Source organism: Cannabis sativa, chromosome 2 (assembly GCF_029168945.1).
Source record: "Cannabis sativa cultivar Pink pepper isolate KNU-18-1 chromosome 2, ASM2916894v1, whole genome shotgun sequence".
NCBI classification, from domain to species: domain Eukaryota; kingdom Viridiplantae; phylum Streptophyta; class Magnoliopsida; order Rosales; family Cannabaceae; genus Cannabis; species Cannabis sativa.
In genome coordinates this window covers 52389297-52403063 of record NC_083602.1, presented here as the reverse complement: position 1 = coordinate 52403063, position 13767 = coordinate 52389297, and the positions used below count along the sequence as shown (strand labels likewise).

Sequence of the window (13767 nt, the reverse complement as noted above, 5' to 3'; positions counted from 1 at the left end):
TCTATAAAAGATGTCATCTACCTACTATTGTATGTAGATGACATGCTTATTATAAGCCAAGAAAGATCTAAGGTTGGCATGGTCAAAAATCTACTCAAAACAGAATTTGAAATGAAAGATCTTGGTAATGCCACCAAGATCCTTGGAATATCTATCTTAAGAGACGGAGATAAAGGGACGTTCATAATTAGGCAGGAGGATTACATTGAGAAAATCTTAGACAAATTTTCTATGAAGGATGTCAAAGCTATTAAGCAACCTATAACCAGCCAGTATACTCTACCTAAAGAATAATGCCTTAAAACAGAAAAAAAGTTGAAGCTATGAAAGATATACCCTATTCAAATGCAGTGGGGTCTGTCATGTATCTTATGGTAAGCACAAGACCTAATCTAGGTTATGCTATGAGTGTGCTTAGTAAATACATGGAAAATCCAGGAAAAGTTCATTGGTTGGCCATGAAATGGGTGTTCAGATACTTACTTAGGACAACTAAAGTAGGTCTGGTCTATAAGAGACAAAATGCAAAGTACTATAATAGAGGGTCTGTTGTGGCACTATCAACAACAAAAGTTGAAATGTTGCCACAACAGAAGCTATCAAGGAATCTATTTGGCTAAAAGGGCTAATGACTAAACTTAAGCTACTTAAAGGCAGGGCCGGCCCTGGGCATAGGCGGGCTAGGCCTGTGCCTAGGGCCCACCTAGTCCAGGGGCCCAAAAAAAAATTTTGCCCTTTTAAAATTACACAATTTTTTTGCTGATTTTGAAAAATACCATTTTTTTTCTAAATAAGGGCCCAAAAAATAATTTTTACCCTATAGCCCACTACATTTTAGGGCCGACCCTGCTTAAAGGGATACCTACAGTATACTCAGACAGTCGAAGCTGCATATTTCTATTAAAATATCCTATGTTTCACGACAAAACAAAACACATTGAGATCAAATACCACTTTATACGAGATAAAGTGAATCAAGGTGAAGTAGAAGTGGAAAAGGTGCCTACTGAAGATAACCCAGCAGACATGGGTACAAAAACTGTGACTCTTAATAAGTTCATACATTGTATGAACTTATTAAGAATCGACCCTAGAGACTAAGAGTAGGACCTATCAAGCTAGGAATATCAGAGATAAATAAACATTACATCAAAACAGGTTATAAGAGGAATTCAGGAATAAATTTTTGAGTAAATTCCACTTATAACCAATCCTTATACATTCATCCACATCAGCATATAACAACAAATAACAGAAAACAAGATTCATCCTAAGTGGCTTTGCCTCTACAAGACCAGAACCAAAAGTTAGTTACAACTGTTTTGTAACTAACTTCCAGCTTGATCAACAAACTACACTACTCTATAATTAAGATACAAACAGTAGAAAAGTACAGTACAAAAAAAGAGAAAGAAAGAAAACCTTGGTTGAAACTTCAGCTCCAAGATCCAGAGAGAAAGGTTCTAGACAGAGACTAAAACTCTCGTGGTGAGGAGGATTTGAAGGAAGGATGTACAAGCACAAAGAGAAAAATAAAGTTAGATCGAGTAGTTGAAAAGAGAAGAAAAAGCAAAAATTGTGAAAGTGAAGCAATCTAGCCTTACCTGATCAAATCTTGTGACAGGATGCTCCACAAGTTGTAAATCACCATTGTTGATAGTGGATCTCAAGCCAAATTTCTGAGATAAGTTTGACAGAGATGTAGCCCTAATTTTTGGGGTGAACTCTAATATAATTCTTGGTGTTTTCTCTCCTTTTCTCTCTTTGATTTTCATTCTATTAATTTCTGTGTGTGTGTGTGTGTGAGTAAGATCCTAGGATTCTAACATAGGATCGAGCAGGATCTTCTCAAGAACTTGCTCTGCTAGGGTTTCGACTCTCTGTGCGAATGTGTTTGTGTGTGTTGTGTTTGCTGAATTACGGTTTCTAGACTTTTCTTGAAAGTCTCTTTGCTCTTGGATTAAACGACACTTGTATTGTGGTCGTATTGTACTTGTATTACCATTTTTGTTCTAGAAACATTTAGACAAAGGAAAGGTCAAGATTGAACTTGGATAATGATAATTAGTGTTTTGTTGGTGTAGGGTTAAAACAATAAAAATTCCTACAAAGGTGTATGTAGGAGTGGAATCTAAATAGATTACTTAATTTGAATGTTCTAATTCTACTCCTAGTATCTGTATTTTCAGATCATGAGTTTTTTCTATAATTGTTTTATTCAATGAATATATTCTTTATTATGATTTATCATTTCATTTTTGACATATTAAAATCATTTTTGTATACATGTCATGTGACATTATGAAGAAAATGGAGTCTACACAGTCAAGAGTGGATATTCCCTAGAATGAACTCTATCCCCAGTCTAAATTCTTCTTCGTCAATTTCTTTAGCAAAGAGGTGACATGCTTTGTGGTCTCTAAAAATTTCCCAAAAAATTAAGGTCTTCGCTTGGCGTGTGTACGTATCACGGTATTCTTCCTACTGGCTCTACGCTTTTAGCTCATCATGTTCCGATTTTTGGAAGTTGCTTTCATTGTGCTTGGGAGTTTGATGATGCCCTACATGCTATTTTCTTTTGTGCTCTCTCAATTCAAATTCGGAAGCTTTCAAATTTTTAGAATTTTGTTAAGCCTAGTCTCTCTTGGAAGATCATCGACATTTTTAGGGATATTGGCGGCTAAACTACCTAAACTTTAAATTTTTTAACACTTAACCACAAAAATCGATTTTTCGGGGGCAAAACTACCAAAACTCTCATTCTGTTTTGCTCTGTACCCCTCCGTTTAAAAATCACAGTTAAGTATCACGATCGACTGTCCACGTGTACACACTTTACACGTGTCAAATTTTTAGTGGTCCACGTAATATTAATTTTAATAAATAATTATAAAAAATAATTTAAAAATTATAAAATAAATAAATTATAAAAAATTATTTTCTTTTATTTTTTTTTTCTTTTCTTTCTTTTTTTTCCTTTCCTTTTTCTTTTCTTCTTCTTCTTCACTAAAAAACCCTAGCAAACCCTAATGCCGGCGAAAACCCCAACCCCCCCTTTCTTTTCTTGTGCGGTGTCGGAGCCACCAACGGACCAGGAGACCACAAAATCGAAATCCCCATGCCCCGAAACCCAAAACCCTGACCTCCTCCTGTCCCCAATCTCTCAACCAACCCCAGCGACCACCACGAAGAGAGGGACCTTCGGTGACCGCCACGAAGAGAGAGAGAGAGAGAGAGAGAGAGAGAGAGAGAGAGAGAGAGAGAGAGAGAGAGAGAGAGAGAGAGAGAAGAGACGAGAAAGAGAAAGAGAAAGAGAGGCTCTGGGTGCTTCGGCTCGACTCTGGTGGTGCTTTGGTTCAGCAGAAAAAGAAGAAGAAAGAAGAAGAAAAAGAGAAAAAAAATTCTATTTTTTTTTATAATTTCTTTAAATATTTATAAGAAATAAATAAATATTTTTCTTATAATTTATTTATTTTTATAATTTTTTAAATTATTTTTTAAAATTAATATTACGTGGACCACTAAAAATTTGCCACGTGAACAATCCACCGTGGTACTTAACTGTAATTTTTGGACAGAGGGGTACAAAGCAAAACATAATGGGAGTTTAGTTGGTTTTACCCCCAAAAAATCGATTTTTGTGGTTAAGTGTTAAAAAATTTAAAGTTCAGATGGTTTAGCTGCCAATATCCCACATTTTTAATTATCTCTTGTCAGTGTTTTCGCCACATTGGACTGAACGTAACAAAGAAAAACATGACACTCCAATTAGGAATGCTTCAACGATTTTGAGTTGGCATTTCAATATTATGATAGTTGGCCTCAGGCACAAAAATCACAAAAGCAAACAATTAAGATTTCTCTCCCCCCACGAGTTATTCATTGGATAGCACCTCATGTTGGATTGTTAAAGTTAAATGTAGATGTTGCTATTTGTTGTGAAAAAAGTACTATTGGTTTTGAGGCTTTAGTTCATGATTTTGATGGCTTTCTGTTAAGATGTTTTGCTAAATCCTTAGCTGATTTTTTCTTCCTTGAAGAGATCGAAGCGTTGGCAATTTTGTATACTTTAAAATGGTATTTACAATTAGATTTTTTTTGTTTTCTTTGTAAAGAGCGATGCTAAAATTGTTGTCATTCCAGTTAATTCTCAATCTGAGGGTGTCTCTCAAAGAGATTATATTATTAGATTTATTAGATTTTTGTTATCTCTCTGACTGAGTGTGATATAAAATGATAATACTAGGGCACATGAATTAACAAGATATGTACTATAAGATTTTTTGGTTGAAAAAAATTCCTCAGTGTATTGACTCTGCACACAAAAATATAAATAAATTTGTAAAAGTAATTTAGTAATTCTATTCAAAGGAAAATACTAAGGAAACAATTATTTTTTGATAGAAAAATTATTTATGCCTTAAAATTAAAATTATATTGCAGGCAAAAAAAAGAATATATTGAGATACGACAAATAAATTTCTAGCTTCGTCGTTGTTGCTGTCCCTCCACCATATTGTCCCAAGTAATAATCTCACAAAATTAAGCACAGCAAGTTAAGTAACAGAGTCAAATGAATTAAATTTTATGACTTGATGGGATTTATATTTTACACAATCAGCCAATTTTTAGAAATGACTGACCATAAAAGAAAAAAATGCGAATTTAACAATATGTGGACACAGTTGGAGACTTTCCTCAAAACTATTATATAAAATATATGGGAATTGCCATTCAATAAGAAGCATTTGAATTTCTCTTCAATTATCCTATGGCAACAGTAGCCAGCAAGCCAGAACCTTATTGGGTTCTATAGGAGACCCCTCTGATTTCTCGAGATGGCGAGGCATTACCCGGAATTACCTGCGTTGTATACAGTGTTGAGAAAAAGAGGTTATGGCACTTCATATACTATTGGAGGTAATATTATATGCTCATAACAGATATATTTATGACTATGACTGGTATTGTGATATGCTGGTATGGGAAACAGAAAATAGACTGGAAGGTATACCTTGATGGGGTAAACTTCTGTAACTTCTTCAGTACCCTCGTCCAAGTACACAACATCCTGCATAGTAAGTTGATGGTACTCTACAACTTCCCTCAGAAAACGATTTTCGCGTGCATAAATTGAGTTTTCATGTGCCAACCTTGCTTTCTCTGCCAGAAGAGACTCGAGTTGAAGGCGTATCTGAGATTGAAACACAAGCATCAGAATTAGAGACATCTTTACACAAGAGAAATATGTTCACTAAGGTTAACACTTCCCACTACTGAAAACCAAACACATCGCTAAGGGTAAGGATGTTTAGCAACTAAGCTTGTAAACTTTCTTGGTTCTGTAGAAAATAGTGATTCAAATTGTGTGTTGATTTCATAGAATAATACATATTTATATACAGAGTTAGGAGACTAAATATCTACTAAATATCTACTAAATATCTAACTCTCTTACAGCTAATATACACCTAATATCTAACACTCCCCCTCAAGCTGGAGCATAGATGTTAATCATGCCCAGCTTGTTACAAAGATAATCAACCCGCACCCCATTCAAAGCCTTTGTAAAAATATCTCCTAGTTGTTCTCCGGTCTTCACATATCCTGTGGAGATCAGACCTTGTTGAATTTTCTCACGAACAAAATGACAATCAATCTCAATGTGCTTAGTTCGCTCGTGGAATACGGGATTCGAGGCAATATGAAGAGCAGCTTGATTATCACACCATAATTTTGCTGGAATAGAAGTCTTAAACCCAAATTCAGTCAAAAGCTGATAAATCCATATTACCTCACACACAGACTGGGCCATAGCTCTATATTACGATTCGACCTTGGATCTAGATACAACATTTTGTTTCTTACTCTTCCAAGAGACCAGATTGCCCCCAACAAATACACAATATCCCGAAGTGGATCGTCTATCTACCTTGGAGCACCTTGATACGCATCGAGAAAAACACTCAACGGGTATGTCCATGATCCTTGTAAACTATACCTCGTCTGGTGCTCCTTTTAAATAACATAAAATTTGTTCTAATGCGCCCAATGATGAATTGTTGGAGAAGACATGAACGGCGACAACACTAACAGGGAATGCAATATACGGACGAGTCACAGTTAAATAATTCAACTTTCCAACTAACCTGCGATATTTCTCAGGATCTTCAAATGGTTTCCCATCACGTGTAAGATGCACAGCTGGATTCATTGGAGCATTGCAGGGTTTTGATCCCAATTTCCCTGTCTCAGTTAGCAAATCAAGTACATACTTTCTTTGAGACAGAAGAATACCTTGTTTACTCCGAGTAACTTCAATCCCCAAGAAATACTTGAGCTCCCCTAAATCTTTCGTGTTAAGCGGGTGTGAATGAAAGACTTAAGGGATGAGATGCCTTCGGTATCACTTCCGGTAATAACGATGTCATCAACATACACCACTAACAAAATGATACCAACGAGTTGATCTTTTATAAAACACGAATGATCGACTTACTTTTCAACAAACCAAACTTCTCAACGACGACTAAATTTACCAAACCAAGCACGAGGGCTTTGTTTCAATCCATATAAAGATTTGCGAAGATGACAAACTCGCCCTAACTCCCCACGAGCAACAAACCCGGGAGGTTGCTCCATATATACTTCTTCCTCAAGATCTCCATGAAGAAAAGCATTTTTAATATCAAGTGATGCAAAGGCCAATGATGAGTATTTGCCATGGAAATGAACGGTCGAACGGATGTGAGTTTAGCAACAGGAGAAAAAGTATCACAATAGTCCACTCCATAGGTTTGAGCATAACCCTTGGCAACAAGACGGGCCTTTAAGCGAGCAAGCGTGCCGTCCGGATTGAATTTAGTGAACACCCATTTACACCCGATGACTGTTTTCGGAAGGTAAATCAACCAAGACCCAAGTACCATTCGCAACCACAGCATTCATCTCGTCTATCATTGCGGCAAGCCAACCGGGATGAGACATCGCTTCTCGAGCGAGTTTTAGGAATAGTGATAGAATCAAGAGAAGCAATAAAAGAACAAGAAGAAGAGGAGAGATGATTATAAGACACAAAAGAAGTAATAGGAAAAGTACATTGGCGTTTACCTTTACGTAGTGCAATGGGAAGATCATATGAGATTTCCGGATCTGATGATGAAGATGCGGGTGCGGGACATGAAACGGGAGGTGGAGGAGGGGGCGCACGGTGTACACTTATAGGAGGCCGAGGGAGTGGTGGAGGTGGTAGAGGTGGTGGAGGTGGTGGAGGTGTAGAACGTGGGGGTGACGGCCGAGGCGGGTGAAGGAACTAGAGACCCGCGAACATGTAGCGGGCGCATAGGATGTGACAGGAATAAACCAACAAATCATCATCCTCCCCCTGACTAGTAGAAGTAGTGGAAGATGAAAAATAAGATGTATTTTCTACAAAAGTAACATCAATAGAAACAAGATATTTGTTGAGATCAGGACAATAACACCTATACCCTTTCTGAAGACGAGAATAACCAAGAAAGACACACTTTAGTGCCTTAGGGTCTAATTTGGTGACAGATGGACGGACATCGCGAGCAAAACAAACACTACCAAACACTCGCGGAGCAACTGGAAATAATGACTTATTAGGAAAAAGAATTTTAAATGGAATTGCACCATTAAGAACAGAGGATGGCATGCGATTAATAAGAAAGCATGCCGTGGAAACTGCATCGGCCCAAAAAGGTTTAGGGACTTTCATTTGAAACAAGAGAGCACGTGCAGTTTCAAGAAGATGTCTGTTTTTACGTTCTGCAACACCATTACGAGGTGCGTATCAACACGAAGTTTCATGAAGCATGCCATTAGAGGTCATATAAGATTGAAATTGAGCGAGACATGTACTCTTTGGCATTATCACTTCTCAAAGTACGAATAGATACATTAAATTGAGTTTGAATCTCAGCACAAAAAGCACAGAATATAGAAAACAACTCAGAACGATTTTTCATTAAATATAACCAAGTTACACGAGAATAATCATCCACAAAAGTAACAAAATACCTGAATCCAGGTTGAGACAAAATAGGAGAAGGACCCCAAACATCAGAATGAACTAACTCAAAAGGAACACTAGCACGTTTATTGACACGTGGACTCGAACTAACACGATGATGTTTGGCAAGCCGACATGACTCACAATCTAACGAAGATAAACTACTATATTGGGGACACGGTTTCTTGAGCAAAGGAAGGGATGGATGACCTAAACGACAATGAGCCTCAAAAGCGGAAGCAACACTCGAACAAGCAATAGAGGTTGGCGGAAGTGGGTCAAGAACATACAAGCCACCAGATTCATGTCCTTTACCAATAATCTTCTTCGTCACAAGATCCTGAAACAAACAATGATCAGGAAAGAATGAGATGCAACAATTTAGATTACGAGTGAGTTGACTAACAGAAAGCAAATTAAAGGACAAATCAGGTAAATGTAAGACTGATGACAAAGATAGCATAGGTGTAGGAACAATAGTGCCAGATCCAAGAACAGAAGCTGTTGACCCATCAGCTAAGGTGACAACAGAAGTGGGACTATGAGACTGAAAAGTGGAAAAGAGACGGGAATTACTGTCATATGATACGTGGCACCAGAATCAATGACCCATTTTGAGGATTTGGAAAGAAGGCATGCATTAGAGTTACTGATTCGGCAATCGCGATGACGAAGAAGATGAAGACTTAAGTGTTTCACGATACCTTGAGAACTTGGCAAATTCATCGGCGAAATAAGGACCGATTTGTCGGATGCATCACTTTAGTGCTTGCAATATTGGCGAGTGTTGTTGTCGATTCTTAAATTGTAACTTCCTACACTCAAACTTGGTGTGGCTGGTTTCTTACAATAATTGCACATGATGCTCCCGGAATTTGGTGTGCGGTTATCGGGTCCTTGTGAATTACCTCCTTTAAATCCACTTGGAGTAGAGTTTCTTTCGGTGCGAAATTATTACGACTCACCAAGGCGCTATTCAGAGGAGTTGAAGAGGTAGTCTCTGTGCGAAGAACACGAGTAAACACATCTTGTAAAGAGGAGACATCAGAACCAGAGAGAACTTGTGACTTTGCAGAGTCAAATTCAGATGAGAGTCTGCAAGAAAACTCATAATAGCCATCTTGTTCTCGTTGGCGGTGTTGAACTTTTACATCAGGACTAAACGGTAATAGCACATTAAGTTCTTCATATGTTTTCTTGAAAGCCATAAAATAATTCATAAGAGACTTATCTTGTTTCTCCGCGCGATAAAAAGCTTTGCAAACATCATATATGCGAGATATGTTGTCTTTGCCAGAATACAAAAACTCCAAGTAACCCATTAGTTCTTTAACCAATTCACAATGATTAATCAAACTAATTACCTCATTATCGATAGAATTTCGAATTTGAAGGAACAAGCGAGCATCCTCACGGAGCCATATTTTCCTTGAATCGTTTGTTTCTTCAGGAGGATCGTCAGTCAAGTGATCATCTTTGTCAATACTCCTCAAATACAGTCGAATCGTCTTACTCCATTCCAAATAATTCGAACCAATCAACTTATGATCCGTGATTTTAGACATCACGGGAACAACATCAGAAACAACAACTGATTTTGAATCTAATGTTATCTCTGCCATAATCTCAAAAACAAACACAAAGGACAGAGAAAAAGAACAAAAGAACACCAAGGAATGAACACCCAAACACGAAGAAGACAAACAAATACCGAATTACAACCTAGAACAGATGCGAGTGGGCTTAGAAGAACCCAGTGAAGAATCGGCAACAGAACGCCGTCGAAGGCGCCGTCACACGCGCCTCCACGCGCCGGCGCGTGAGCCCCACGCGCAGAAGCTTCAGGCGGCGCGTGAGCCCCACGCGCGAGGAATCCGGCGACCGGACTTCGGGGGTTTGTAGATCGGCGGCTGGGCAGTCCTCCTATGTGGGCGGTGAGAAAAGATGTTCACTCCAAATAGGATTTTCGAAAACAACCCTAAACTCAAACCCTAAAATTTTTTTTTTTTTTTCAGAACCCTAATTTCGAATTTCGAATTTTGAATCACAATGCTCTGATACCATGTAGAAAATAGTGATTCAAATTGTGTGTTGATTTCATAGAATAATACATATTTATATACAGAGTTAGGAGACTAAATATCTACTAAATATCTACTAAATATCTAACTCTCTTACAGCTAATATACACCTAATATCTAACATGGATGTTGTAGCTTGATTGCATGAAGCTTGTAAAATAAGAGTTGGTTAAATCTAAAATGCTAATTGTTATGCTGAAGCCAGCAAAATACATAAGCAGATATTTTGTGATGGCACAAACAAAAACATAATATCTACTCCAAATAGACTCTGCAACTAATTCAAAATGTGAAGGAGTGAAAGCAATTGGGAGACTGAAATGTAATTAGAACCTAAAACACATTGCTGATGGACATATACCCAAGAAAATATATCATAAAACTGAACTATACTGCCATTTCAGCATAAAAACCTAGTGTAGTCTAGTGTGATGTTGAGCGTGGTCAAGCATAGTAGAAAAAAATAATTTTCTAAATAAATCACTTTCAAATGGTCTACTTTCCAAAGGAATGAAAAATTAATTCCATAACTCCTTCAGTGTTGCTGGCCCAAAAGAAAATTAAAAAAGAGAATGAACTTAAGGGATGAAAACAAAGCAAAGAGATAGTACCAAGTCATCATCTTCTGGGTTATCTCCCCTTTCACAATTCTCCCGCAGGATTTTATTTTCTTCCTCTAGTTGAGCACATCGCTCCTTTGCAAAAGCAAAATCAGCTTTAACAGTCTTCAACTCTCGAAGAAGAAGTTTTGCTTTCGCTGCCATAGCCATTGCAACCTGTAGTGTCAACCAAAATGCAATCATCTGTTTCGTTACTCAAGAGTCAAGACATCTAATCAAATAAGATAGGGTAGGATGAAGGTAAATCCTCATTCTACAACACCAGATCTCGAACTCCTCCGCTGAAACCTATTTCCTCTTGGACCAAGCTAAATGGCCCATACTGCAGCCAATCAAGCCCAGAATCATTTAAGACGTCACATTGACCAGATGTGCCAAGTATATTAATACAGATGGATATAGTAAGTGTGTCAGAATTAATATGATACTAACTGTGTCTGAATAAAACAATCCCAAATCACTCATATTCTAGCAAAAGAACATGACAAGGGACCAACATGCAGATGCTTTACTATATGAACTAGTTATACACAGTTGCCACCTTACGTCGCGAGATGCCTTCAATTGAAGTTCTAAGTCAGCTTGCGTCTGGGATTGCGAGTTCTGTGCTGGGTTTTGCACCGCAGAAGTGCCTGACTTTTTTCTTATATGGTTACGAGTTTCTTGAACAATGCCAGCAGTTCGGTTCTCCACAATGGTAATTCCCTCCTGGAAAACATAGAAAAGGGATGACAAAAAGCCTTATAACATTTGTAATTATATTAGCATGCTTTACAGCTTCTCAACATAGAGACAAACATGTAAATACAAAATGATTTATTGGAGAAAGATACAAATATATGTGACCTGACTAGCATGAATTTAGATATATGGCATCAAAAACCAACTTGGACCTTTTTTTTTTTTTTTGATATTACAAGAATTTTTAGCATTCAGAAGAGCTTCCAGAGAAATTCAAGCCTACATTGCTTCTTCTATGAAAGAGTTGCAAAGAAGCATATGTCATTGTTTCCTCGTCTCAAACAAATTTCTTATTTCCATATTCCCTCATATTAGCTAACAAGAAAGACACATGTATAGCCTAAAGGATTTCAAAATATACTTCCAAAAAAGTAAACGCAAAAGCTAATATATTAAAACATAGAAGTATAGAGCAGACAGACGCAATTTATGGGAATACAAAAATCCTACTGGTTTAGCAGATACATTACAGTGGTACAGCAAGAAAATTTCTGCAACAACTCAACTACCCAAAAAACCATATGAAACTTTTAGGTTACTAATAAAATGTTATGGGAGAAAGCTGACCTCCAAGGCATTCCCAATGGTGCCACCAATATAATTGATGGATGACGTGAGTGCATTTAATCCCTTCTGCAATGCTGGATTTTCTGTTTTTGGAAGGCTCTCTCTTGTCTGCTCTGTGCCATGGTACTGAATAATGGGGAATTAAACAAAAGCATCAGATCTTATGAGTCAACACTATCACTTATCTGACTATTTAGCATAAACTATTTCAGCAAAATTATTTCGGAAGTAACTAATGCCCTCCCCCAAACAAAGCCTTTTCAAAAGATTATCCTTTTTTGCTCAAAGAGTCAGTATTGTCTTACCCTCCCTCTCATAGCTGTAGCTGTAGTTGGTACTTGGGCGTGCGTTCTTCGAGGTGAATCTAACTGTTGAGGTTCATTATCATCATCAAGAATGGATTTAGCTTTTCTCGCCAAAGCACCCCAAAAGCTATGTTTGGATTCGTTTAAATTTTTCATTGATGTGTACTCATAAGGCTTCGATTCCTACATCCACAAATACCACAACAACACGAACAAAAAAGAAATAGTATGAATTACCAATGACTTCAAGGAGGAAACTAAGTACATTTTCTCTGCAAGAACTAAGAAACAAGGAGAAAATAAGTATTGAAATGCAATGTGAGTCATAACATTGGTGAAAAGGTATATGTCTTGAGTTATGATCATTGTCAATTAAAACTATTAAGAAATTCAACAGCAGAAGAGAAATATTACCTTCGGGAAGGACGAGGAAGAAGAGGTTGGTACAGTAGGATTGGGATATCGTGAAGCAGAGGAAGTTGAAGTTGTTGTTGTTGAGGAATTTATCCCACGGCCAACGCCACCGCCAGCATAAGCGGAGGAAAGAGACGAGTCTCGATAGGCTGAAGAAGCTCTTATTGCTTTTGCAGCAAGAGAAGACGAGGACGATGAGGAAGACGAATACCCATCATCACCAAAAACCGAAGAAGGCGGTGGATGCAAATAATTTCCATTATGTTCATCAACGCTTGTGGCTAAAGGCCTAGAAAATCCCTGCTGTTGCTTCCTTCTGTACGCCATTTCTTTAAGCTCAATCTCTATATAACATAGATAGAGTATAGAAATGGGATTCAAGAAAATTCAAATTCTCTAAATTCCGGAGAGACAGAGAGAGAGAGAGAGAATCAATCCCCAATGGAAATGATGCCCTAATTCACCAACCCCCGAAACCAGAATTAAATAATGGATAGAGAAACCCTATCGGAGATTGAGCGTTGGCGAATTCAGAGGGAAATCTCTGCGTCTTTGTCTTCGTCTTCTTCTTCTTCTTCAGCTTCTCTCTCCTCTTTCTCCTCCTTGTCAACGCCCATGTTACTCTCTCTCTCCCAATCAGAGGGATTCAAATCTGGTTTACGACATATTTCTTTCCTATACGACCAGCCCACTGGACAATGCTGGCCCATCTTAAGCGCTATTGGGTCTTAAAATGGATAGGTTGTGAACCTATTGGGCTGGGCCGACACTGGGCCAAAACTTTTCTTTGCGATTTATTAGAGGATTTGTAATAATAGTACTACTCGAAAAGGACAAAAGTGTCTATTTTGAAGTTTTTTTTTTAAGAAAAAATATGGAATGTTGTTTTTATGTTGTGTAAACAATATTATTTTATAGCCGTTTCAAAAAAGAAAACAATATTATTTGATAGGGTTTTTTTTTTTTTATTTTTACATTTTAAAGTTTTCTTTTTTTATATTTAC

The 13767-nt window shown here is 37.5% G+C and overlaps 1 protein-coding gene across 1 annotated transcript; it reads right to left on the bottom strand.

Annotated features, from left to right (window-relative positions):
• Window positions 1–4556: 4556 nt before the first annotated feature.
• LOC115719421 (uncharacterized) lies at window positions 4557–13458 on the bottom strand. The gene is made up of 7 exons (XM_030648466.2): window positions 12764–13458; window positions 12350–12532; window positions 12045–12170; window positions 11283–11444; window positions 10728–10892; window positions 5015–5194; window positions 4557–4863 (listed from the first exon to the last, which is right to left on the bottom strand). The coding sequence occupies exons 1-7, from the start codon at window positions 13088–13090 to the stop codon at window positions 4801–4803; spliced, it is 1206 nt and encodes a 401-aa protein (XP_030504326.1). The 5' UTR covers window positions 13091–13458; the 3' UTR covers window positions 4557–4800.
• Window positions 13459–13767: the final 309 nt, after the last annotated feature.

Excerpts from the sequence above, each read along its gene's own strand:
- LOC115719421 (XM_030648466.2), bottom strand. The coding sequence starts at position 13,090 with ATGGCGTACAGAAGGAAGCAACAGCAGGGATTTTCTAGGCCTTTAGCC. Across the intron at positions 12,171-12,349 it reads CTACAGCTATGAGAGGGAGG|TACCATGGCACAGAGCAGAC; the intron begins GTAAGACAATAC and ends CCCATTATTCAG. Across the intron at positions 11,445-12,044 it reads CCATTGGGAATGCCTTGGAG|GAGGGAATTACCATTGTGGA; the intron begins GTCAGCTTTCTC and ends TATGTTTTCCAG.